The 26528-nt window shown below is 50.0% G+C and overlaps 2 protein-coding genes across 2 annotated transcripts; both read right to left on the bottom strand.

Moving 5' to 3' along the window:
- Positions 1-8203: 8203 nt before the first annotated feature.
- LOC104297121 (interleukin-8) lies at positions 8204-10649 on the bottom strand. Its single transcript, XM_009897026.2, has 4 exons — positions 10592-10649; positions 9808-9943; positions 8998-9081; positions 8204-8308 (listed from the first exon to the last, which is right to left on the bottom strand). The coding sequence occupies exons 1-4, from the start codon at positions 10647-10649 to the stop codon at positions 8278-8280; spliced, it is 309 nt and encodes a 102-aa protein (XP_009895328.2). The 3' UTR covers positions 8204-8277.
- An 8779-nt stretch (positions 10650-19428) lies between these two features.
- LOC104297139 (interleukin-8) lies at positions 19429-20678 on the bottom strand. The gene is made up of 3 exons (XM_009897042.2): positions 20615-20678; positions 20318-20453; positions 19429-19516 (listed from the first exon to the last, which is right to left on the bottom strand). Exons 1-3 carry the CDS (start codon positions 20676-20678, stop codon positions 19429-19431), a joined length of 288 nt encoding a protein of 95 aa, XP_009895344.2.
- Between the last annotated feature and the right edge of the window lie 5850 nt (positions 20679-26528).

Raw genomic sequence — 26528 nt, forward strand, 5'->3', positions numbered from 1 at the left:
GTAGGAAATTGTCCCTCCTGCACCATCAGGCTGTGCTGTGCTGGGGCAGTACATGTGAGTAAGGATGGTTCATGGCAGAGCTTGCTTCTCCTTGGCTGACTGCTGACAGCATCTGAAGTGTCAGAGCCATTCCACAGTGCTTACTGCTGAGGAAATTCCAGAAGAGGCCTCCTGGGGTCTGAAGCACACAACTTGGTAGTCAGCTCTGAGATGAGGTCATGAAGAAGCTGAGATGCAGTAAGCATAACAGAGCTTGATCCTCTGAGCCAGCACTCACTCCACCAGGCCTGGCACAAGGGAGATGAGTGTCTCTGGGGGTATTTTGGAAGGCAGGACCTTGCCTGAGGCTAGGCTTTGCTTCCAGGCCACCTCTAGCAATGTCTCTCATTTCAGCAGGTGATGCCTTCTAACTGCACAGAAAAGGCTTGGAGGATATGTCCCAGAAACAAGCCTTAGGTCAATTTTGAAGGTCACCTAGAAGCCATCTCCATGGGGTCAGAGGTTCTCCTTCACCTGTGCTCCTTGGTAGCAAGAAGAGCATGAGCAAACACTCCACTAGCATGTGTTTGTACTGCTTGGGCATTAGCACAGCAAATATAAATGGCTGCCTTTGGCATCTTCCATCTGGGAAGCACTTCTCTATTTCTCAGTTTCAAGGACAAGCTTATCTTTCTGAGAGAGCTAATGGAGTTGCTGCCACACTGGCACCTCACTGGAACAGGCTGCAGGGAGGTTATGGATGCCCCCTTCCCAGAGCTGTTCAAGGCCAGGTTGGATGAGCCCTTAAGCAAGCTGGGCTGGTGGGAGGTGTCCCTGCCCATGGTGAGGGGTTGGAACTGGATGATCTTTAGGGTCTCTTCCAAATCAACCTATTCTAGGATTCTATGATTTTCTGTCCCTGCTCACTGCAGGGGGGGTGGCTAGAAGACCTTTAAAGGTCCTTTCTGAGCCAAAGCATTCTGTGATTCTGTCCCATGGTTTTCAGGTCAGGCTGAGCAGCTCAGGAGCAGTCAGGTGCATGTTTAATTTCAGGGTATTGGGAACCAAGATGAAGCTTTTTCTTCCTGAGGTCACCCCTCAGAGAAGCAGTGAAAACCAGGCCCTCCCATCCTTGTACTTTAAGCCTGGTAGCAAGGATTTTCCTCATGCCTGGGAAAGGAGCTGTTTCCAATGAAACACTTCCCAGATGAGGGGAACACTTCCCAGCTGGAGGGAAAGCAAACAGGAGGCTCCTGACTAAAAATGACCTCTTCACCCAGCTGGGAAACGAACTCCTCACCCGAACCTGCACTATGCCGCTCTCGCTCCAGCAACCAACTCTTCACCCAAACCTCCACTACACCGCTCTCAATCCAGCAAAGGCTTGCAGGTTTGCTTGAGTTGAGTCATTTTTCAGGGTATGCTTTGGATAGTTGTGGTCTTTTGACTGAAGTGATGACATCAGCTGAGAAAGCAGTGACACGAGACCGGTGACCACACGAGAATGGGAACACTCGCTGGAACCTTCACCGCTTCTTTGAAGCCTTCTCTTGTGACACCTCCACTTTAATCCTCTGTGTAACTTTCCTTGGTGGTGTTGCAATGCAGGAGAAGTGAAGAAATCATTCTTGACTTAGCACCCTAGAAGATAAGAAAGCTGACACCTCAAGGAATGCTTTCTCAAAGCACTCAGAGTGCTACATGCAGGCTCATTCTGAAGTGAACTCAGTTCCATGGGTCCTGGCAAGGTGTCACACAGTCACAGAACCACCAAGGTTGGAAGAGCCCTCAAACATCATCAAGTCCAACCTGTCACCACAGACCCCATGACTAAACCATGGCACCAAGTGCCGAGTCCAATCCCCTCTTGAACATCTCCAGGGATGGGGACTCCTCTACAAAATGATTGCCCCCAGCAGAAGCTTCTAGAAGCTGTTAACCTTTTCATTACCTTTTGCATAGAACCAAACACACACACACCCCCAACCCCCCTCCCCTTTTTTGTGGTCAGGATAAACCATCCCTTCTTGCATCAAAATCCTGAGACAGCCTCAGAACAAGTCCCAAACTGCCATGTGATGATCTCAGTGTCCTTCACAAATCCAAGAGGAGGTCCTGCCAGTGCCAGCACCTTGCCTGTGGGAGCAAAGCTGTTGGTGTGAAGCAGCAGCAGCAGCAGTGTGAAGCTAGGGGGTGCAGGGCTGTGTGGTGTTTGAACAGAGTGGCACATCGTTGTGTGTTCTACAGGCTGCCCTCTCATCAGCTCTACACTTCATTTGCCACTCTGTCTTTTAAGTTGAAAACACAATCTGCTTGTTCCAGGCAGTCTCTTTTCATGCAGAGAAAGAGGTCTCAATGCTAGGGAGGGCTCTCCCCTGGCTCTCGTGGCACTTGGGTTTATTCTTGCTCTCTTTCACCTGTATTTTACTTGCAAGTCAGATTCTCTCCTTTTCCTGGATGACACAGAGGGGGGCTTTGAGAATTACCTTCCAAATGCAAAGTGTTTTCCAGGTCTCATTTCTTGGGGCCATGCTAAGGAAGGGTCCCCATGAGATATGGAAGATAAAAAGCTTCCAGCTTCTGCAGAAGTAAGAGCAAGGAGCAAGCAGCTTCCCTGAGGAGTTGATTCCAGTGGGAGGAATGGCCCAGAAAGTCTCAGAATGCCAGGAGGGAAGGGACCCCAGGGATCATCTGATCCAACCTTTATAGGTAACAGTCTGGTTGAAATGAGCTGGCCCAGCACCCTGTCAAGCTGAGCCTTAAATTGGCCCAGTGGAGGGGACTCCACTGCTTCCTTGGGAGATGATTCCAATGTCTGACTGTGCTCATGGGGAAACATTTTCTCCTAGAGCAAAGCTTCCTTTCACTTCTGAGCTGCAAGACCTTCACAGTTTTTCTGACTGTGTGCTGGGTAGATCCTGAGGCAGCTGAGGAGCCTGAAGCAAGCAGATGCAGTCCCCCACAGCTGTCTCTCTGAGGTGCTGGCAGCTTCCAGTGAGCACTGGCTGGCCAGGAAGTGCTCAGCCAGGCTCTTGTTTGGGAATTCAGAGTGGGAAAACTCAGAGTGCTACTTAAACAAAGAAGGGATAGACACAAACAAACAGCTGCCAAACCCACAGCAGCCCGTGGTCTGCAGCAGGCTCCCGGGGGCAATAACCTCTGCAGGGCTCATGGCATTTGAGAGGGACAGTGACAACTGCAGCTGGCTGCATTTTCTGACCAGCTTTGGATGTCCCTGACTCAGCAGATGAAATGAGGTGCAGATGATCTTGGGCATGGCCTGAAGGCTGTCTGCTGTGTTGCAGAGCACTGAAAGCAGCTGGTTCCTCTTCTCTCTTCCAGATGCAAAGCATCAGGAGAACATCAGGAGAGCCTCAGTGATCTCCAGAATTGCACTGTTCAATAAGTGCATGGAATCTGTGTTTGTTCCACACCAGTGCTACCAGATGTGCTTCACTTCTCTTCACCTCAGAAACCCAAAAGCTCAGTTTTCAAAATGTTGTTGTTTTTCCACCCCCATTTTCCAGAATGCCTTCTCTCAGGTGTTCTGAACTTACCTGCTTACCTCTACAACTGCTTGCATGTTTGGAGGGCTTTGATCAAGCAGAGAAGCCAGATCTGAGGGGTTTTCTAGGGATCAGATCTCAAAGCTTTATTTTGGGGTGCCCAGTTGTCCCCTTTCACAGACACTGAGTTCATGTGCTCAGGTTTCTGGTCTCCAGGGCCAAGTGAACAACCTCTTATTCCTGTTTTATTTCTTATTCCTATTCCCTTCCTCAAAAAACCCCAAAAGAGTTTCCCTTCATTGCTCACTGCAGAGCCTGCAGCTTACCCACCGAGACCTGCAGATAACATCAGCAGGTTTTGAGCCAAGGGACAGAGCTAAATTCAGGCTTTGGGTGGGGGGGGAGATAAATTTAGGAGGCAAGAGGAAGTTGCACTGCAGTCAGATATTACTTTGCTGAGATTGGTTTTGCCTACAAAGAAACCACAAAGTTATATTTTGCCTGGCTGCTAGCAGCACAACTTTGCAGTGTGTTTTGGTTTTGCAGCCAGCAGCCAGCTCAGAGTGGCCTTGCTGCTTCTCAGTGCTTTTCTTGGCTGGACCTGCAGAGGTGTAGGGTCACAGAATGGTTTGGCTTGGAAGGGACCTTTAAAGGTCACCTAGTGCAGCCCCAGTCCTGCTTCATTTCCATCTCCAACCTTGTGTTCCTGCTATGTGGGAAAGATGTTTTCCAGCCTGGTGCCTGGTCCTCTTCCATGCATGTCCAGGTTTCTTTGACTAGGAGCATAGAATCATAGCATCAACCAGGTTGGAAGAGACCTTCAAGATCATCCAGTCCAACCTATCAGCCAGCCCCATCCAATCAACCAGACCATGGCACTGAGTGCCTCATCCAGGCTTGTCTTGAAGATCTCCAAGGATGACGACTCCACCACCTCCCTTTGCAGCACATTCCAATGGCAAATCACTCTCTCTGTGCAGAACTTGTTCCTAACATCTAGTCTGAACCTCCCCTGGCACAGCTTGAGACTGCGTCCTCTTGTTCTGGTGATGGTTGCCTGGGAGAAGAGACTGACCCCCACCTGGCTACAACCTCCCTTCAGGTAGTTGTAGAGAGCAAGAAGGTCTCCCCTGAGCCTCCTCTTCTCCAGGCTAAGCAACCCCAGCTCCCTCAGCTCCCTCAGATATGGCAGGGAATAATGAAAGTCCAGATCTTGTCCTGACAAGGGTGCAGCTGGATCATTTGTGCAGCTCCAGGAGTCGGGGGGAGCTCTCCAGATGGAGCTGTTGGGGGTGGGTATTATCCAGCCTGCCCTCCAGCTCCTTCCATGTACAGTATCTGCCTCTCTAGGAATCCACACAAACTGTGGCTGCCACTAATTGTCATCACTGGAAGTGTTCCCAAACATTGGAACAGGCTGCCCAGGGCAGTGGTGGAGTCACCATTCCTGGAGGGGTGTAAGCTGCCTGTGGACCTGGAGCCTAGGGGCATGGTTTAGTGGTGCCCTTGCAGTGCTGGATGGGAGGCTGGGCTGGATGATCTTGAAGGTCTCCTCCAGAGACATCCTGTGATCCTGTTCTCATTAGTAAAACCAATTAGCTGTAGGTAATGCAAAAAGCAACTTTTCACCGTGGTTGCCAACAATGGAGCTCTTGGGCTGATTTTCTGAGGTGGCAGCACTCTTGTCTGGCTTTTGCACACAGAAGCAAGACTCCTGCTTGCTGGCCCAGGAGTTCCCATGGCAGTCTGTGTAACTTCCAAAGGCTCCACTTCCTGCAGGGCAGCTTGGAGCATCCTGCTGTAAACAAGAATCAAGAGCAATGCTTGGAAGGAGTCTGCATTGGCCAGCCAGCACCAGGGATCATTTTTCCTGGGATTTTCCCTGTGTTATGTGATAACCACCCAAGAAATGCAATCATACCCAGAGTGGGAAGCAATCCAGAGGCAAAAGCAAGTATAGCATGGGTAATGTATGTGTCACCTGACACACAACCAGGATGTTTGTCTTAGCCAATACTCAGCAGAGAGGAGGGGAGGCCACCAAGCTGTGTTTGTGTTCTCTGCTCTCAGGGAGAGGTACAAGTATTTTTCAGGGACTTTCCAAAATTTCTTCCAGTGACCTCCTCTATCTGCAGCATTTATACCTTGGAGAGAAGGCTGCTTTTGGGCGTCACAACCACGCCAAATCGAAACTGGAGGGAACAAAATCCAGCTCGGAAAGGCTCCCAGAACGACCACCAGGCAGGGGAGGGGTAAGGGAATGGCACCAGGGTGGTGCCTGGCTGTTGCTGCTGTCCTCCTGAACTGAAACTGTTGGTGAAAGTGGTTTGGAAGGAAGGTGAAGGAAGGGATGAAGAAAATAACTGAGGACAGAAAGGACATGTGAAGACCTCTGCCAGGTTTCACTGTGAGGAGAGCAGGAGAGAAATGAGTGGAGGGTGGTGAATGCCTGTGGCAGGTGTGACATGGAATGGCCTTCTGACACAGTTGTAGGAACATGGTTTAGGGGCTCAATGAAGTGGCCAAGGGGAGCAGAAACTTGAGCTTGGGAAAAGCAGAAGATGGAGAAGAGCAGGTGGTTAGCTGCAGTGAAATCTCAAGGTGCCTCATTTCATTGTGGTGCAAACCTCCTGGCTCACTCCCTGCCTGCACAGCTCGGTGGGACCTCACGCAGACAGGCACACACACAAGGAGCTGCTCAGTAGCCTGCAGGACTTCAGAGGAGGCTGTTTTCTCCTGTGGCTTCTCTGTGGCCTGCTAACTGGAGGGCCACAGGGCACACTGTTTACAATGCAGGTGGCTGAACACCTCACTGGTGCCAAAATAATCTGGGTCAAGGAGAGGGCTGACATCAGTTTTGCTGCAAAAGGTCTTCAGGAAGAAGCAAGCCAAAGGCAGGTCTCGTCTGATGATCACAAAGTTACCTGGCAGAAACCCTTCTGCTTGTGTAAGGGTGAAATAAACAGGACCAGACTAGCTGAGGCTCCAGCAGCAGGCTCCAAACCTATGCCCACTCTCTCATTCTCAGTCCTCTCCCTAAAGATGCTCGACACCTAGGACCCCTGCTTCTTGGTTAGGCTTTATCTTTGCATCTGCTTTTTGGGTTTGGTGAGATTTGAAAGGTTCCTTCCTGAAAAGGTTCAAAAATTCACAGAATGGTTTAGGTTGGAAGGGACCTTAAAGACCATCCAGCTCCAGCCCTCTGCCATGGGCAGGGACACCTCCCACCAGCCCAGCTTGCTCAAAGCCTCATCCAGCCTGACCTTGAATACCTCCAGGGAGGAGACATCCACAACCTCCTCCCTGGGCAGCCTGTTCAGTGTCTCCCCACCCTCGGTGTCAAGAATTTCTTCCTACTCTTCAGTCTCCATCTGCCCTCTTCCAGCTAGCTCACAGCCATTGCCCCTCATCCTGTCACTGCAAACCCCTTAGCAAAAGTCAATCCCCAGCTCTTTCTGTAGCCCCTTCCACGTACTGGAAGGTCACTATAACAAGCAGCACCCCAGTTCGCCTGCCAGAATCCTGCCTTGGGCATCTCTTCCAGTGGGGCTGAGCACCAGTGCCCATGCCTGGTGTGGGGCAGCAGGCAGGGTGTGCTCAGCCCTCTGCATTGCAGGAATGGGAGCAGGAAGCAGTTGCTACAGAAGGGCAAATGCTTGATATTTGGTACCCACAGTCAAGGTCACAAATTGCCATTGTGATGGTCAGCAGAGGCCTTTTGGTGTACTGAAGACTTACAGCTCTTGTGCTGATCTGGGCCCTGGCAGTGTGAGGGTAAAACTCACTTCTCTGTGAGGTACTTAAATAAAGAGCTTTGCTCCACAGCCCAGCAGTCCCCAGGGACTGGGAACAGCCTGGAGAGGGGAGAGGGAGCATTTTACCCTGCCCTAGGGTTTGTTACTGCATTCAGCAGTGTCAGGATCCCATAGCAGCCTGAGTTACGGTGCCACATGGTAAGAATTTTCATTGCAGTTCCAGAAATCAGCACTGAGGTGCCAAAGATGAGACAAATGAAAGTGTCCAATAACCAACAGATACCAAAGAGAGCTTTAGTAGGAAAACATTTATTGGTAGGAAGAGTTCCACTCTCACAAACAAGTTCTGAGGATGTAAGATGCAGGGTTTTTTCCATTAGCTAATGGAGCAGCTAATCAAACATCCAACCAAGAGTAGTGAGACTGAATTATTTCTTAAGGGATCAAAAAATCCAGTAGGAATGAAATCAGTGATGATCATCATTTCCTCTCTGGTGAAGCAACTACTCAATAAATACATTAATAAATAGACATTAATAAATACCAAGGAAGTCACAATAAATAACCACCACACCTCACAGCTTCTGTAAGGCAGGGTTGGAAGGTCAGAAACCAGAGCTGACAGCCCAGCCACAGGCTGACTGTGGTTCAGCAGAGTGTTGTTGACACAACATACCAGTGCACTCCAGGGGAGCAGGAGGAATTGCCAGTGGCTTAGTGTAAAACCAGCTGTAAGTGCATTGCACTTAACCAGTTGTGTTTGGCTGAAGTGGCTGCCCAGGGTTCTTCAATTCCTTTGGCAAACCACTTCTCCTAGACAGGGTCTTCAGTGTCAGTGAAGAGCGTGTCCCACAGACACCACTTGGAAAGGCTTCTTAAATAGATGCAGCAAAATAGGTAAATAAATAAATAAATATCAGAGTCCACCACTGAGGATTCACACTGATGCAGGAGGTGGAGGGTGATGCTTTGCCCAAGTGTTCCTCTCGGCAGAGGAGCAGGAAGCAGCTCCCAGATCTCTTCCGTCCCGGTGTCTCTTAGAGTGGTGAATCGGAGTTGAGTTGAGCCCTGTGAAGAGGTGAGGGAGGAGGATCGTTTGTAAGGAGGTTCAGGAACATTAGCTTAGCAGTACACAAACATTAGCATTGCACACAAACAGCTAAGGATGAGGGGGGTCTGTTTCCACTCTGTGCTCTGCCTTGAGGCACAGAGAGAATAAAAGTTGATGCTTTGAAAGCAATGCCTGAAACCCCAGCGTGTGCATGTCTGGTGCCCGGCTGGGACACTTCTGCAGCAGGAGGTTCTGCTTTTACTTGTGCCAGGAAACTCATGGACTCAGCAATATATTAACATCCTGCTGGAAGCAAGGAGAAGGCTCATTTATTAGAGCCTCGTTTTTCAAAGACAGCCAAACACCCCTGAGCTCACTTCCCTCCAGACAGAGTTGCCAATACTCAATGGTTTAGTAGTGATGTGTTGGCTTCAGCAAGGTCCCTGCAGCAGAGTCAGAAAGAGACTTCTGTGCCAGAGAAGGGTTAGGGTGGACATTCTCAAAGGTCTTTTCCAACCTGGTTAATTCTATTAGGAACAATTCCTTTGCTGCAGGAGTGGTCAGGGAGCAGGCTGCCCAGGGAGGGTTCCCTTGCTCTTTAAGTCTTATCAAGAGCAAATAAAGTCATCACTAACAAATCCCATAGGCTGGCCTTTCTGGCAGCTTTACCACTCAGCTGCCCAGAGTGAGAGGGAATGGGACTTACTTGGCCAAAATTGCCTTGATGATCAGCTGTACCCAGGGAGCAGTGGGCTCCAAGCACACCTCTTTGCCGTCCTTCAGAGTAGCTCTGCAAAAGAGAGAGTAAAGCAAAGTCAGGGATCTGCTCCAGGGGTTGTTTTACTGACAGAGTGCAGCCTTGCACTGCCAGGTGAGTCAACAAACACCCACCCCACTGCTCTAGGCTAGGCTGGGCCACGTTGTTCTCCGTGCACCACACCGTGGGGGGACCGAAACCAGCCAGAAGCTGTGCGTGCCTGTGTGCCTGCTCTTGAAGCGCTCAGACCGCCCCCAAAACCTTCCTCAGGATGTTCAGGGATCCCTGCTTGGAATTTGTTTGCATTGGCAATGCTTCCTTACACAACCAGTTGAAGCCTCCAGGTGTTTGAACACGTCAGGCCCTCCCTCCACGCTGTTCAGATTAGTTTCATTGCTTTCCTGAATCTACCTGTGGGAGCTTAATTTCTCTCTCTGAGACTGATGCAGACTGTTTCAGTGGGAGCTTTGCCTGCCTGGTGGATGCAGGGTTCAAACTACCTTGTTAACCTCATGCATTGAGGGCTGAGCAAGCCCTTCAAGTCCATGCCCTACCAGCAGGAATGTTTAATGTGTCCCAAGACAGATCAATGCAGGAATAGGTAGGGTCAGAGAGATGATGGAAAACTTGGGCTATCACTTAAAGCTGATGGGTCTGGGCACAAGAGGTAACCCAATCCCACTGCATGGTGTCAGCCTGCTAACTGTCATGAAGCAGAGTGTAGGGGCAGAAGAGGGAAGCTCTTGCAGAGCTACTTACATGACTTCCACGTTCTTGCAGTGAGGACCACTCTGTGTCAGCTTCACATCCTGGATGGACTTGGGAGGGATGAACCTGGAATGAGTGGCGATGCACTGGCACCGCAGCTCGGTTCCCATCCTTGCCAGGGCCCTGCCTGTGAGCAGAACAAGAGGGTGAGAGGGCATCCTACCAGCACTGGTTTAACACTCTCAGGCAAACCCTGCATTTGCCAAGCTGCCTATATCCTCACAGTGTAAAGCTCAGTTCAGAGTTATTTCAGAGGATGGTGCTCAAGTCCATTGAAAACTCACAGACAGAATGGTTTAGGCTGGAAGGGTCCTTAAGGATCATCCAGTTCCAACACCCCCTGCCATGGGCAGGGACACCTCCCACCTGCCCAGGTTGCTCAAGGGCTCATCCAACCTGGCCTTGAACACCTCCAGGGAGGGTGCACCCACGACCTCCCTGGGCAGCCTGTTGCAGTGTCTCCCCAGCCTCACTGCGAACTCAGTTGCTCCATCTCTTTAAAGCACCCCCAGGTGCTGTGTGGTGCCTGCACTCAGCATGCTGCAGGCAGTGCAACAGAAAACGAAGCACATTGAAGCTGCCGCCTTTAAAAAGCTTCCCAGCAGATGTCAGCAACTCTGCAGCACCTGAGCTGCGGGGCAGCCTCCTGACTGCGGAGAGGTTGCCGAAAACCTCTTGAAAGAAGCGAACTCGGGGAAACAAATGCGAAGCTACCTCTCTGAAGGGGATGAGCACGCCGGGAGATGCCCCGAGGGCCTGGTAAGAATTTACTGACCTTGAGACAGAGCTGCTGAAAGGAGAAGAGCCAGGACAGCCAGGAGTTTGCCGTTCATGGTTGAGAGGAGGTGGCTGTGGAGCGGGGGGCTGTGGAGCGAGCGGCTGTGATGCTCCTCTGGTGCCGGAGGGTTGCCGATGCCCGTCCCGGCGATCCATCCGCCTTATATGCGGTGTGCGCCCCGCTGCCCGCCCGGCCCCGCTGCCGGTTGCGTTAGAGGAATTTCCCAAATGCGGTCCAAATGAGTCACATGACGCTTGTGCAACCCCTTCCTAGATGACGAGGGAGGCTTTGCAGCACGGGGGGACAGAGCCTCTTCCTTTATTCCATGCAGGAATTCCTTTGCACTCTTCTGTCAGTGTTTTGTGCTTCCCCCCCTCCCCGGGCAGGTTCTTACTAATCCAGCTTTAGGCTGGTTTCAGCCACGGTTGGATTGTAACTGCTTATTGTGTTCTTCGGGGTTAAGTCTTTGTAGGGATGCCAGAGCTGTGCTGGAGCTGTTTAATGTCTTCTCTCTGCTTATCATGGAATCCCAGAATGAGAGGGGCTCAGATCATCGAGTCCAGAGCAGGATCAGCTCACACAGGAACACATCCAGGCAAGTTAAAGTCTCCAGAGGAGACTCCACAACCTCTCTGGGCAGCCTGCTCCAGCACCCACACCATAAAGAAGCCTCCGTGTGTTGAGGTGGAACCTCCTGGGTTCCAGCTTATACTTCTTGTCCTGTAACTAAACACCACCCAAGAGAGCCTGGCCCCCTCTTCTTGACACCCACTCCTCAGATATTTATAATCAGATTAAAAGCCTTGAGAGGGGACAACAGCAGCTGCCTTTAGCAGGTGATGCTGCTCAGCCTGCACACAAACCTCTCCGTTCAGCACCCAAGTGGTGCCATGGAACATGGGAGGAGGGCTGGCAGGGCTGCTTCCTACTGCAAGCTTTGATGCTGCAGCCTCACTTCCTGCACCAAACAGACAGTGCCAGAGATTTGTAAGGTGCCACTTGGACAGAAAAGGAGAAACATTCCAAAATATGAAGCCATTAACAGCCAGATGATGCTGAGGTAAAACCCTGGCTGCTGTAGGGGGACTGCACTGCTTCCCTTGGGAGATGATTCCCACATCCAACTGTGCTCATGGTGACAAATGTTCTTTTGGAGTCCAATGGGAATCTCTCCAGCAGTAGCTTGTCCCCATCACCCCTTGTCTTTTCCATGGGACCCCTTGTCAGAAGGGAGTCTGCAGCCTCCTGGGAGCCACCCTTTATGTACTGGTCCATGGTGATAAGGTCTCCCCTGAGCCTTCTCTTCCCAAGGGCTGAGCAAACCCAGCTCTCTCAGCCTTTCCTCACATGGCAGGGCTTAGAACTCAGTTATCTTGAGCCTGTAAAGCATTATCATTTATTTATACTGATAATGTAATAGCTGTGCCAGGGGAGGTTTAGCTGGAGGTGAGGAGAAAGCTCTTCACAGAGAGAGCTGTTAGCCATTGGAATGTGCTGCCCAGGGAGGTGGTGGAGTCCCCATCCCTGGAGGTGTTCAGGAGGGGATTGGATGTGGCACTTGGTGCCATGGTTTAGTAGTCATGAGGTGTTGGGTGACAGGTTGGACTTGATGATCTTTGAGGTCTTTTCCAACCTTATTGATTCTGTATGTCTCAGAGAGCTTCCCTGAGAGGTAGCTCTGTGATGGTGTGAAGCAGGGGAAGGGTTTAGCTGGTGCTGCAGGTCCTGCTTTTTGTTGTGTGTTATGCTCAATTAACAGGGAGGTGTCACACCGTGGGGCTGGGAGCTTTAACCAGGTTCCCTGGAGCGAGGTTTTGCTGCTGCTTCGCTTCTGGCTCTCCTCTTTCTTTCTGTCTCTGTAGACATGCAGAGGGTGATCAAAAGTCCCTGAGGGACCCCACTTTTCTTGGTTGCTCTTTGCAGCTCCTGTGTCTAATTTTGGTGTGTGCTGAGGTGTCGCTGGTGCCCGAGGCAAGAGAGGGAAATTCCCCCTCAAATCCCCAAGCCAAACCTGTGACTCTTTGTCCTCCTCTCCAGCAGGCTCAGCTATTTCCTGCCTGTGGCAGTAACGGGGCTGCAGAAATTCCCAGTTCAGAAGTGCAGGAGAGAGCCTGCTCCAGCTCTGTGATCAACCCTGCCCCACAGCTAAGGGTGTTTGTCTAGGAGCAGAGGAATCACGGAATCAAAATCCTGGGAGCTAAAGCATCTCCTCTACCTCTGCTGTTCTCTGCCGTGACACAGTTTCACCGGGACTGTCTGAAGGGGGTGTCACGGAGGCAGCAGCAGCATGGAAAGGTTGAGCCGTGAGATGCAGCCCGAGGCCAGGCACTCCTCACCCGTGGGAGTGCCCTGTCTCACCCCAGCTCTCCCTGAATCCCTTCAGTGCTTTGTCCAGGGTCTGCTCCCAGCCCCTGGCGTTTGGGAGCTCCAAATCCGTGATGTGATTTTGGCAGCCTGTGTTTTGCCTCCAGCCACCCAAGCTGAGTTGTGCAGATGGAATTGCTGCTTCCTTCTGAGGGATAAGCTGACTGGGGGAGCTGGTCCTGGTGCCAGCAGAGCCCTTCCAGGCTCAGGCCTGTGCCAAGCACGCTCGTGCTGAGCGGAGCAGGGCTTACGCAACCGGCCCAGGAGCGCAGCGCTGCTGGCAGCTCAGTGCAAACACCTCCCCTGCCTCTGTCTGAAGGCAGGATGCAGGATGAGTTCTCTGTGCTCCAGCATGGAAACCAGTGAGGTTTCTCTTTCATGACTCATTGCCTTGCCTAATGAACTCAAAAGTCAAAAGGGGAACCTTTCAGGCTCTTGACAGGGATCGTTTAGAGGCTTTGCACGTCGCAGAGGATCCCCAGCCGCCACCAAGAGCAGCGTGAGGATGAGGGGGAGCTGGGCTCCAATCCCTCACTCTTTGGATTCACCCCAATTCCAGAGGAATGCTCTAGCCTCTGGGGTGATAAAGTTACCCTCTCTTGCTTTAGACAAATTCAAACCTCTCACTTGAGAAGTGGTGCACACAAGACCCCTAATGTCTAGGAGATAAAGCTGGAGCAAGGGCCAGGCTGGATCAAGCCTTGAGCAGCCTGGTCTAGTGCGAGGTCTCCCTGCCCATGGCAGGGGTTGGGAGTGGATGATCTTTAAGGTCCCTTCCAAACCAACCCATTCTGTGAGGGTTCAAGCTGAGCAAGATGAACTCTGTCAACTCCTATCTCCTGTGTGTCCTCTCTACCAGCCAGTTCTTGTTCCTCAGGGAAAAGAGTCCCACTCTGGCTGCTGAAATCACTTCTTTTTGCCCACAAAGAGCTTGGCATTTTCCTGCCATTCCACTTGTCCCTTGGACAGATACAGAGGCTGGGAAAGAACCACTTCTGCTGCCTAGGACCCAGGCAGTGTTGTGCTGACACGTGTGGAAGTCCTCCTCGAAGGGAGCAGATGCGTAAGAAGCAGAATGTCCCTCAAACAGCTGGGGTTTGTCTTGCTGTGTGAGGAAGTGACAGCAGGGGACAGAGACAAGCTCAGGACAGTTGGTGACTTTTTTTTCAAGCTGAAGTGTCTAAATATAGATGGTTGGCACTCTTAGTCAGCTGACAGCAGATGCTGGACTTTCCTGAGTGCCTCTGGAGACATGAGATAGCAGCACAGCTCTGCTTTTTGCTTAGTGTGTGTCTCATAGAGCAGTGGGAGTGTGCATTTCTGTGACTGTAGTGGTGCTGATGAGCTCATTCAGCTCTGCTTAGGGTTTTACCCACTCTCTGAAGGCTGCCTCTATTGCTTCCCTGCCTTTTCCCTTTCAGGAGGTTGGCAGGAAGCATTTTCTGGCTATAGAAAGAAGATATGGAAGTGGTGGGAGGAAATGCATGGCCAGTGTTAAGAAGTTGGTGCTGGGAACTTTTGACCCAGTAAAAAGTGGTCAGCAGACACAACACACATCAGGAGCTGCTCTCTGCCTCTCAGGCATCACTGGCTGGCATCCTGCTGCCTGCTTAAAGCACAGCCAGAGCAGATTGGCAGAGGTACTGCATCCAGTTCTGGAGCCTCTATTACAGGAAGGCTCTGGAGGTGCTGGAAGGTGCCCAGAGAAGGGCCAGGAGGAGGAGCAGAGGGCTGGAGCTGCTCTGCTGTGAGGACAGACTGAGGGAGTTGGGGCTGTGCAGGCTGGAGAGGAGAAGGCTCCCAGGAGACCTCATTGTGGCCTTTCAGGATCTGAAGCAGGCTACAAGAAAGCTGGGGAGGGACTTTTGAGGGTGTCAGGGAGTGATAGGACTGGGGGGAGTGGAACAAAACTAGAAATTAGTAGATTCAGATTGGATGCTAGGAAGAAGTTGTTGCCCATGAGGGTGGTGAGAGCCTGGCACAGGTTGCCCAGGGAGGTGGTGGAAGCCTCATCCCTGGAGGTGTTTGCAGCCAGGCTGGATGTGGCTGTGAGCAACCTGCTGTAGTGTGAGGTGTCCCTGGCCATGGCAGGGGGCTTGGGACTGGCTGAGCCTTGAGGTCCCTTCCAACCCTGAGAATGATTCTATGATTCTGTGTTGGCCTGGACACCTCCTGGCAGTGCCATGGCAGTGGAGCTTGCACAGAGCTGGAGAGCTTCTCCTCAGCACTCATCTGAATGTAATAGGCAGCTGGAGGGAGGCTGTGTTGCTAAGCAGGGTGCCCTGTGAGGGCAGATGGGACAGAAATGCAGCATTCTGTCATTTCTAGCTAGCCTCTCAGCCCCATGCACAAAGCAGGGGTCTGGTGCAGGCACTGTGCAAATGCCCTGCCCGGGGTCCTGGGAGCGCAGCCGCTGCTGATGTTCTGGACAGAGGAATTTAGAAGAGCCCTCCCTTGGCCATGATTCAGTTCCCAGAAACTTCACTGGGACTGTGTGCACTTCCTGTAAGTTCCTGCAAGGCACCAAAACTGGTACCAGTCCTCTAGGGGACACACACCCCTGCCTTCATGGGTGTGCACAGAACGTGCTTCTCCCCACCTCTCCCAGTCCTGGAGGGCATTTCTGGCATGCCTGCCTCCAAGGAGATCTCTGGAAGATGCCAGCTTGTGAAAATCACTCTGAAGGCTTGGTGCTGTGAGACAAGTCTGAACAAAACCTGTCCCCTTGAGAAACTCTGTCTCCTTTACCCTCTGAGGATGAGATCTGGCAGGCTGTGGAACGTGGGACAGGGGCAGAGCTGGGGACGGGGAGCGCAGTGGGGTGGGAGTAGCTGTCACCTTGCACAAGAACCTGCTCAAAGAGCACCAGAATCATAGAATCATGGAATGGGTTGGGCTGGAAGTGCTCTCAAAGATCATCTGTTTCCAACCCTCTGCCATGGGCAGGGACACCTCCCACCAGCCCAGGTTGCTCAAGGCTTCATCCAACCTGGCCTTGAGCACCTCCAGGGAGGGGACATCCACATCCACCTCCCTGGGCAACCTGTGCCAGTGTCTCCCCACCCTCAGTGCCAGGAATTTCTCCCTCATCTCCACTTTAAGAGACTCCCCTTTGATCTTGCACCATGAGCAAACAGGGGCTGTTTGTGCAGACGCTGGAGTGGCTGCTTGTTGGAAAAGACCAAATAAAAGCAAATGCTTGAAACATTTGCTCAGTTTTCCCACTTTCCCCCACTGCTCCTGTTTCAGCCATTCCTCTGGAAATCACTGGGCAGGTTGTGGCTGTGCAGTCACAGCTTTGCTTCCCCTGATGTATTCCTTCTTCCTGCCTGGAACTAGGGAGGGTGCTCGGTGCCTTGCCTGATGTTTGTCAGCTTTCCCTGATGTTTATCAGCTAATTTACGTTAAGGAGAGCCCTTGCTCAGTGCCAGCTGCCTCAGCTGAGCACTGCTGCAGCCCCAGAACTTCTCTGCCTAACCATCATTAGCACGTTCATTGCGTTCTGGGCGTGCATTTTATCACCCAGCCCTCTGAAAGCCCGGAGTCTGGCAAGAAAAAGAGGAAGAAAATAAATGGTTTTTAGAAGTGCCAGGAATTTGCTGTTGTAATTAGCTGAACCCTGCAACTCAGCCACCCCTTGGCCTCCCGAGAGCCCATTCCCTGACACAAAACGAAAGCAGCAGCATCCCCTTTTGCTGCTCTGTGTTCCCAGAAGGAAGTCATTAGCAGACACGATTGAGGTGAGGCCATTCCAACAAGCATCTATTAGGCTCATCAAGAGAGAGCTTCTCCATGAATGGACACTGAAGACCTACTGTGCTCCCGTGCAAGAGTGACTGCATCAAGAAGGTGGATAAATAAATCAAAAGAGAGAAAGAAAAGAAAAAAACAAAGATGCATAAAAAAAAAGAGAATAAACCAAAGGAGATAAATACATCAAAGTAAAACGAAAAAACAAAGATGAATAAAAAAAGGATAAATCAAAGGAGAGAAATAAATAAAAACCAAAGAGGAATCAAAATTTGAATAAATCAAAGGAGAGAAATAAATCAAATAAAAACCAAAGAGGAATAAAAAAATTGAATAATTCAAAGGAGAGAAATAAATAAAAATAAAATAAAAAACAAATAAATAAAAAGAATAAATCAAAGGAGAGAAATAAATCAAATAAATGAAACAGATTACAAAATAAAGAAATCAAAATGAATAAATCAAAATAGAATGAAGAAACAATTGGATAAATAAATCAAAATGGAGAAGTAAATAAAAATAGAGAAATTTTAAAAATAACAAAGAAATAAGAAAATCAAAATAGAGAAATTTTAAAAATTAGATAAATAATAAATACATAAAAATGGAGAAGTGACTCAAAAAGGAGACATTTAAAAATAGATTAAAAAATAAATCAAAATAGAGAAATGACTCAAAATAGAGACATTTAAAAATAGATTGAAAAATTAATCAAAATAGAGACATTTAAAAATGAATCAAAACAGAGAAATGAATCAAAATAGAGAATTGTTAAATAAATAAATCAAACCAGAGACATTTAAAAATAGTTTTTAAAATAAAGAAGTCAAACCAGAGACATTAAAAAAAATAGATTAATAAATAAATCAGGATAGAGAAATGGATCCAAATAGATTTAAGAATAAATAAAGTAGAGAAAGGAATCAAAAGAGAGAAATTGAAAAAATAGATTTAAAAAGAAATGATGAATCGAGACAGAGGACATTGTTAAGGGACTAATAAATAAATCAAAAGAGAGAAATGAGTCAAAAGAGAGAAATTGAAAAATAGATTAATAAGTAAATTAAAATTGAGAAATTAAATCTTTATTTAAAGAACTAAATCAAAATAGAGAGCTTTTAAAATAGATTAAAAAAAAAAAGAAATGAAAAGAGAGAAATGACTCAAAAGAGGGAAATTGAAAACCAGATTTAAAAATAAACAAATGAGAAGAGAGAAATGAACCAAGATAGAGAGACTTTAAAACAGATGTAAAAAAGAAGCAACTCCAAGTCGAGCCTTTAAATCTTTATTTAAATAAATAAAGCAAAATTCAGGCATTTTCAAATAGATTTAAAAAAAAAATAAATCAAAATAGAGGACTGAATCAAAACAGAGACATTTAAAATACATTCACAAATTAAACCAAACTAGAGGACTCTAAGCATCCAGCTAAATAATAAATAATCCAAATAGGAATGGTTTAAATGAGACAATAAATAAATCAATAAATAACTCCCAGCAGGTAAATAAATCCAACCAGATAAATAAATTAAACCAGCTAAACACAAACCTCTGCATGAACATCACAGTACAGATAAAGTGCTTTCCCCTCCCCCCCCCCAACCAAAAGATGACATTCAAAGATATTGCACTCTGCCCATGACAGTCCCTCCACGACAGTAACTGGCAGTAAGTTATGCCTTGGAGATGCTGGCACACAGCCTGATCCCTTCAGTGTGTTTGGCTGCTTAGTTTGGTGAGCTCCGCTCAGTTGCCCGCTCTGAGTGGCGGTGAGCCGGGCGTGCCAGCTCCTCTCGCTGCCCTGGAGGGGAGCAGCCGCTGCTCTTCCCCCACACTGTCAGCCGAAAGGGCAGGTGTGAGCTAGTGAAAGCTCTGCTCTGAGCCAGCTGTGCTTGGCTAAAGAGACCACAGAACTGTCTCCTCCTGTCACAAGCCATTTCTTCTGCCAGCTGTTTCTGGTGTCAGTGGTTTCTCCCCTACAGAACAAGACCTTTTTAAGACTGGAAAGTGCTGTTGTCAGCAGGCTGCAGAAGCAGGGAATCCATGCTCTCTGGATGCTCTTAGAAGGGTGAGTGAAGTGAGCTGCTGGAAGCTGGATGAGCATCTTTCCCTTTTTTGCCTTTCCTTCTTTACATCTTAGGACACAGTCTTAGGTTGGTTGTTTGCCCTAGAAAGAAGGAAAATGGAAAAGGAGCCAATTAGAACTTGTCCGTGGAACAAGTATCACTGGCACAGGCTGCCCAGGGAGGCTGTGGATGCCCCCTCCCTGGAGGCGTTCAAGACCAGGCTGCATGAGGCTTTGAGCAAGCTGTGCTGGTGGGAGGTGTCCCTGCCCACGGCAGGGGGTTGGAACTGGATGAACTTTAAGGTCCCTTCCAACCCAGCCCATTCCATGTTTGTGATTAACTTGGAGAAACCCTGCTCCGAGCTCTGATTTCAGCACTAGGCTCAGTCCCTGACACACCCTATGTGAATGTTGGTTGCACCTCCAAAAAGGCACCAGCATCCTGGAACCCTGCAGCTGGAGTGCTCAGGAGATCCTCTGGATGCTGGTGCTTCCTTCAGCCTGGCCTTGAACACCTGCAGGCTTGAAGCCAGTCGGTGAACACCAAGAGCAGCAAGTGGAGGCAGAGGTTTTGAGCTCTCTGCTGCACCTCTCCACCAGCTCATTTCCGATGCTGGGTTTGGCTAAGCCGAGTTCACTGAGAACAAAGGACTCACTTGTCCAGAATGGCCTTGATGATCAGCTTCACCCAGGGAGCTGAGGGCTCCAGGCATACCTCTCTGCCATCTGTCAGGGTAGCTCTGCAGCAGGGAAAAGGAAGGGAAAAGGGCTCCTGAGTGAGTTCCGAGGCCATTGCCCTTCTCCCCCAGCACCATCCCCGGTGTGCGCTGCTGTTCTCCTCTTTAAGGTGTCTCAGCTAAGGAGGTGAGGTTTTAAATGGTTTCATATCTTCTCATAGCTGTTTGTCTGAATGCATTCAGTCACTTGCAGGACTCTCACTTCTCAAAATTGCCTTTTTGTGGTGTGTGTTTGTTTGTTCCCCCTCCCCAGCTCGCTTTGTATTTATGATGATGTTTAACTGCAAGGCTGAATCTTTCCATCCCAATTCACTACTTCATCCAATCTTCCCATCCTGATTCCACTACTGCCCAGCCCATAGGCATTTTGTGGCAGTAGGAGTTCTGGGATTGGGGCAGGCTAGCATGATTTGTATTCCAGTGGTAGTTTTTTCATTGCCTCGAGTGGAAGGGTGATCATTTTTTTTGTACCTAGCTGCACCTGAGCTGCTTTGATCACCTGCTCAGCAAGGCTCCCTGGGTTCAGTTCTCCTCTCACATGCTGGTGGAATTCAGATAACTGCAGAATTGGGTTGGAATGTTGCATGGGATGTTTAAAAAGCAGGGGGCTGGCAAAAGCAGCAGCCAGCTTGCAACATGTAGCAGAGGATTTGTAAGAGCAGGGAGCTGCTGCTCTGCGTTGGGAGCCGCTGCGCCTGCTGGCTGCGCCTGCTCGCAACCTTCAGAGAACATTTACATCATCCTGGGGGCAAATGCTGTTTCCTCCTGCTGAAGTAACAGAGAGGGGTTTGCAAAAGCACTTACATGACTTCAACGTTCTTGCAGTGAGGTCCACTGGGGGTGAGGTTGACATTCTGGATGAACTTGGGGTGGATGAACCTGGAATGGGTGTCCAGGCACTGGCACCGGAGTTCAATCGCTGAGCGCGGCAGGGCCTTACCTGTGAAACCGGCAGAAAACACCAGGTGGTTGTTTGCCTGCTGCCCCAGGAAGCACAGCAGCATCAGAGTGACCCACTGCTCTCCTAGGACAGCACAGCAGCTCCCTCGGCTGTAGTGATGCCAACAGTTAGTTGGGAGAGCTTCAGAAAGGTTTCTTTACCTTCAGCTCCAAGCGCAGAGATGAGGAGAAGAGTCAGGACAGCAGCCACAGCTTTGCCCATCATGATGCAAGAGTGTTCCTCCCTGGTGTCACCTAGCAGGGGTTCTGTGGGGAGAGGAGCTCCAGCAGCCTCAAGAGTGGCCAACGGCTGAGCTCTGGGGACTGCCTTCTTTATATCCTGCCTGGGCCTCCCTTCTGCTCTCCAGCATCATGGGTGGGTCATGCCAATGGAAACTCCAGATCTGCCACTGTGGAATGAGTCACAAGTGAGCAGGGAAGCCCCTTGCCCCAGATGGCCATGAAATTGCTCTTCATGAACAGAAAACACTTTGTTGATTGAAGAAATAGCAAGCGATAGAACATGCAGAAAATGACCCTGTGCCTGGCTGTGTGCAACCTGTAGGGCTTGGGTAGTAGTCTGCTGCTTGTCACCTGCCTACTTTTGCTGTTAGTTTATCTCTGTGACTTTCCACTTCTGGTGGAAGGCCTTGATCTGTGGTTTTCCATCTGTGTGCCTGACCAAAGACACGATAGCAGCCCTAATAACCCCTGAATGTCTTGCAGACAGGCTAAGCAACGCCTGGCACTCCTCTGCTGCTCTGTCAGCTCTTTCTGTTAGCTGGAGTGATTAGTTTTAGTTTATCATGCAGGCTGCTTGTGTGGAAATGCAAAAGCTTTTCCATCATTGCATCTGGGTCCAGTCCAAGCTCACCCTTTGTAGGAATGAGGAATTACAGGTGCTAGAACTGAGCAGTGGGAGATTTCCGTCCCCATCTGTCCTCATCTCCCTCAGTGGTCGCTCACCGGTATCTTCAGAAAGCCTGCCTCATGCCTGGAATTTTAGCTCCAAAGGTGTGCAAGGTCATTTAGGAACAGCTGAGCTGCTGAATGTGACAGCTCCCCTTGGGGTTTTTACAGAATATTTGGTTTGGCAGGAAAGGGTAGAGCCCTGCCCAATCTACGGATTGCCACAGGCAAATTCTTCCTCTTATTGTCTTTTACTTCTGTGACCCTGCATGCAAACCCTCTGCACAGCCTGGATCTGCAGAGGGAGAGTGTCCCAGTTTCTTTGCCTGTGAGGAGAGGCTGAGAGCCCTGGGGCTTTTTTTGTCTGGAGAAGACTGAGAAGGGATTTAATAAATGTTTATCAATAGCTGAGGGCTGGGAGTCAAGAGGGAGGGGACAGGGACAGGCTCTGCTCACTTGCACCCTGTGGCAAGACAAGGGGCAGTGGTTGTCAACTCCAGCACAGGAGGTTCCACCTCAACATGAGGAGGAACTTCTTCACTGTGAGGGTCACAGAGCCCTGGAGCAGGCTGCCCAGGGGGGTTGTGGAGTCTCCTTCTCTGGAGACTTCCAAATCCTGTCTGGATGTGTTCCTGGGTGACCTGCCCTGGATTCTGTGCTCCTGCTCTGGTAGGGCGGGGGTGGACTGGAAGCCCTCCAGAGCTCCCTTCCAACCCCTGACATCCAGTGAGAATGTGTGTCTGGCAGCCTGTCTTCTGCATTTGGGTGGTGAGATAGTCTCTGCTGGGAACTTTATGTGAAGGAACTTGACTGACTTGAGGCAGCTTGGTTTGTGTGGTTGTCTCTGCCCTCTTCCTGAACTACTTGTTGCTTGATCGTTAGCCCCGATGGCGATGGCATTCATCTGGTTGTGGAAGCGCAGGCCATGGAGTGAAGTCAATTTTCTCAACCAGTCCTCTACAGGGCAGGTGGTACAAAGGTCACTGTGTGAGTGCTTTAACAGAGGAGAGCTAATTAGTCACAAAGCCTTCTAAGAAAGATGAGAGGCAAGGCTCTGCTGCAGCACAGTGCCACTTCCTCCGGGCACAGGAGATGATGATCCCGTTCCTGTGTGCTCCGTGCAGCCTGTGGCTCTTGCTGCAGAGCACAGTTGCAACACCTATGCCTGTGAGCACTTTTCTCCACCTAAAGTGCTGGTGCAATCTCTGGTTTTGAGGCAGGAGAAGTGCTTTCCAGTTCTGCCTCAAGAGGAACTGGCAGAGGATGTTCCTGCAGCACAGCTGGGTGCAGCAGTGCACAGTTGCATACCACATCTAAACCCATCATGGCACTTCTTTCTCTCTCTTTCTCTCCCTTCTCAGATTTCTGCTGCCAGCTTCATTTGCCTTTGCCCATCTTGGTGTTGCTGCCTGTTCTGCATCCTAGTGCTGTGTGGGTAATAGTGCACCCTTGCTGCTGTGCTCCTCAGATTCAGTTATGGTGATACTGAGCATTGCTGGAGGGCTGGAGCACCTCTCCTATGGAGACAGACTGAGAGAGTTGGGGTTGTTCAGTCTGGAGAAGAGAAGGCTCCCAGGAGACCTTCTTGTGGCCTTCCAGGATCTGCAGGGGGCTCCAAGAAAGCTGGGAAGGGACTTTTGAGGGTGTCAGGGAGGGATAGGACTGGGGGGAATGGAACAAAACTAGAAGTGGGGAGATTCAGATTGGATGTCAGGAAGAAGTTGTTGCCCATGAGGGTGGTGAGAGCCTGGCACAGGTTGCCCAGGGAGGTGGTGGAAGCCTCCTGCCTGGAGGTGTTTGCAGCCAGGCTGGAGGTGGCTGTGAGCAACCTGCTGCAGTGTGAGGTGTCCCTGCCCATGGCAGTGGGGCTAGAACTGGATGAGCCTTGGGGGTCCCTTCCAACTCTGACAATTCTATGATTCAACAAAGCCCCTAAACATAGATGGTTGACTCAGGTCTTTATTCAGCAGTCTGAAGACTCCCAGATTGCAGCTTTTTCCTTTCCATGCCCTTTGGCCATTTTACAATACAATCAAAAGCCATTGACTGATCAGGTTGGATGGAAAATAGCTACCTTTGTATTTTCTTGGGATTTCCCCATGTATGTGGTGACTGCATAGGAAATGAAATCAGCTCTGGAAAGGGAAGTAGTATTGGGGGGGAAAAAAAGGGAAGAAAAGAGAGATAATGGGCAGGATGCTGCCTGAAGCATGATCAGCATGTTCATGCTGCTCCGCATGCAGCAGCTTCTCCAAACTCAAGTGACCACTGTGGTTTGATTGCATTAATACATTTCTAACACAGAACAATTGTGGTGGAGTGCTCAGGGACTTTCCAGTGTTTCAGTGGTACCTCTGAGTGCCTCTCATTCAATGAATGCTTCCTTCATTAATCACTGTGAGCGACTTACAAGCAGTTACAATAGCTGAACCTAAGCGTTACTCGAATGCGTGCTTCAGTTAACGTGACAAGGCAAAGATGTCCAGGAGGGAGCAGAAGCAGGACTTGGTAACAAGGAAGGGACTGGAGAAGGTGCTGAGGACTAGCACTGGAGAAGATACTCAGAGGTAGCACTGGAGAAGATACTCAGGGATACCACTTGCTCACACTCCCTCCTTAGCCTCCCCTTTGCAAGTTTCTGTCCCCTCAAGGGTGCCCAAACTGGAAGTGGCTGATCTCTAGGTAGCCTTCCTCTGCTCAAGGGAGGAGGATCCCCTAATGCCACCTTCCTCAGAGCTGCTGTACTTTGGAAGCCCATTGCAAAGCAAGGCAGGGTGAACACCCTGAGCTCCATGGGCACTGCTGCTCTCAGCATGCAGCTGCTGGTGTAGATCAGGACTAAAGGAAAAGCAGCAGAGTCACACTTTGGCACTGGGTCTGACTGTGAAGAGACCAAGGTCCTGAACTTGGGCAGCGAGGTGATGCAAAACACAACAGCTACCAGGAGACAGAAGAGGGTGCAAGGGCCTCAAATTCCTGTGTGCAAATCAGGGAAGTGTTGAGGCTGGGAGAAGCCTTTGGGGTCATCACTCCAACCACTCACCTGAAGCATCAAGGCAGTTTTTTTTCTTTATTTCCCAGGTTTCATCTCTGTGGAGGAGAAATGAGTTAGAAGCAGAGGTCAAGGCATGCACCTGAGAGAACAAAGGCTAAGAGAGAAGAGCCTGGAGAGGAAGGGAACTGCAGCTGCTTGCTATCCCTGCTGTGTGGAAGCTGGCTCCTCATGGGATTGTGCAGCCTGTGCAGAGGTTTCCTCACCTGAATCCAAGACAGAGTTTTAGCTCCATAAACACAAACCTCTGACACTGGAGCTGAGGGAGAGCACTCCTGAGTGAGTGCCCAACTGGAGGCCAATCTGGAACAAACACATCCTGAAGAACCTGCCTCTGGGGAGTGCTGCTGGCTGGACACTGCAGGAGCATGAGGTGTCCCCAGCAGTAGCTCCTGCCCAGGAATTCATTCCTGCTGCTTTCCTTGCAGGTTCAATGTTTGCCCTGCTGGGCACGTGGCATAGATGCCTGCAGCCTAACAGTTTGTGTTTGCTCTGCTCCCTGCTGTGTTGGCTGTGGGTGTTTGCTGTGGCAGGGATCAGTTTCCTCTATTAATAGGTACAGAGAAGGGTTTGTGTTGAGCTGCCCCTGGGTATTCCCCTTCCTCCTGCAGCCAATACAGGTGCTGGGCAGAAGTCAGGAAGATCAGCTGAGATAGGAGCAGACCTCACTCCTGGCTCTTCCCAGCCAGTGCTGCTGCTCAGCAGCACCTCCAGCACAGACCTTTTCTGCCTGGTGGCACTGTTCTGGCAGGTGATGGTTAGCAGGGGAACCAAACTCATAGAATCAATAAGGTTGGAAAAGACCTCAGAGATCATCAAGTCCAAGCTGTCACCCAACACCTCCTGACTACTAAACCATGGCTTCAAGTGCCACATCCAATCCCCTCTGGACTCCACCACCTCCCTGGAGGTTTGATTTGTTGGGTTTTTCTTGTCCCTGGCTTTCCCTTGTGTATAAAGTTCTTGATTTTTATGAACTTGGAGTGAAAAATGGCCTTGTTCAGCAGGGCAGATCTGTGCCTAACCATCCTGGTATCTGTGTCCTGGACCCTGTTTCCCCACACTCTAGGTTTCTAGAACATTTGCAGTTCACCCTGGTGCTTTGGAGAGAGTGATGAAGCTGTGCCTGAACCCTTCAAAGGAGCCTTGGCAGCTGAAAGTAGTCATTCACAATCTGACCTAAACACCTCCAACCCAGGCTGATCTTCATCTGAGGTAGATCCTATCTCTGCATGGTCTGTGTGCAGTATGACTGTGACTCTGGTCATCACCAAACCACCATCACTGAGGAGCTGAGCTGGTTTGAACTGTCATGGTTGGAGCTGCAAGTGGGTTTGTTGCTTCAGCAATGCCTAAGGTGTGTCCTGACCTTCTGAAAGCCTCACTCTCCCCCTGCCATTCAGTTCTATGCTTCAGTGTTTGTCCTTTCAGAGATTCAAACAGTGGGCTGGGTTGGAAGGGACCTTAAAGAACATCTAGTTCCAACCCCCTGCCATGGGGATTGGACACCTCCCACCAGCCCAGGTTGCTCAAGGTCCTCTCTAACCTGGCCTTGAACATCTCCAGGGAGGGGGCATCCACAGCCTCCCTGGGCAACCTGTTCAAGTGTCTTCCCACCCTCACTCTAAGGAATTTCTTCCTCATCTCCAGTCTCAATCTGCCCTCCTCAAGCTTCAATCCATTCCCTCTTGTCCTGCCACTGCAAGCCCTTGCCAAAATTCCCTTTGTGGCTTTCTTGTAGCCCCCTTCAGGTACGGAGAGCCCATGGCAGGCTGTGATAGACAAGAAGGCCCTGCCCAAAGCTCCCCAGCACAGCAGTGCTGTCATCACTTACTTTTTATGTTGGTCTGTTGTGATACTTGCTTATGAGGTCACTGATTAAAAGCGGTGTGTCATGTCTTACCCTCAGCCTGGTGCCTTCTGCAAGGAATGTTTGGCATTTCCAATGGGCCAGTGCATGTCCTGAGAGGAAATGTCAAACCTCATGGTAATCATTTGCCAATGGAAATTCCAGATGAAAAGCATCTGGCTGCAGCAGAAGGCATAAGAGCAAAGAGGTGTGGGGCTCATAGTCATTCCTTGAGTACCTGTGTGATTTGTTGGCAGTGAGAAGGT

Source organism: Dryobates pubescens, chromosome 24 (assembly GCF_014839835.1).
Source record: "Dryobates pubescens isolate bDryPub1 chromosome 24, bDryPub1.pri, whole genome shotgun sequence".
Classification (NCBI taxonomy): domain Eukaryota; kingdom Metazoa; phylum Chordata; class Aves; order Piciformes; family Picidae; genus Dryobates; species Dryobates pubescens.

What these genes read in the sequence shown, in the direction of transcription:
- LOC104297121 (XM_009897026.2), bottom strand. Translation starts at nt 10,649, where the DNA reads ATGAACGGCAAACTCCTGGCTGTCCTGGCTCTTCTCCTTTCAGCAGCT. An exon ending in TGCAAGAACGTGGAAGTCAT is followed by an intron (nt 9,082 to 9,807) that starts GTAAGTAGCTCT and finishes TCTCTTTTGCAG; the next exon opens with AGCTACTCTGAAGGACGGCA. An exon ending in ATCAAGGCAATTTTGGCCAA is followed by an intron (nt 8,309 to 8,997) that starts GTAAGTCCCATT and finishes ACCTCTTCACAG; the next exon opens with GGCTCAACTCAACTCCGATT.
- LOC104297139 (XM_009897042.2), bottom strand. Translation starts at nt 20,678, where the DNA reads ATGATGGGCAAAGCTGTGGCTGCTGTCCTGACTCTTCTCCTCATCTCT. An exon ending in CTCTGCGCTTGGAGCTGAAG is followed by an intron (nt 20,454 to 20,614) that starts GTAAAGAAACCT and finishes CCGGTTTCACAG; the next exon opens with GTAAGGCCCTGCCGCGCTCA. An exon ending in TGCAAGAACGTTGAAGTCAT is followed by an intron (nt 19,517 to 20,317) that starts GTAAGTGCTTTT and finishes TCCCTGCTGCAG; the next exon opens with AGCTACCCTGACAGATGGCA.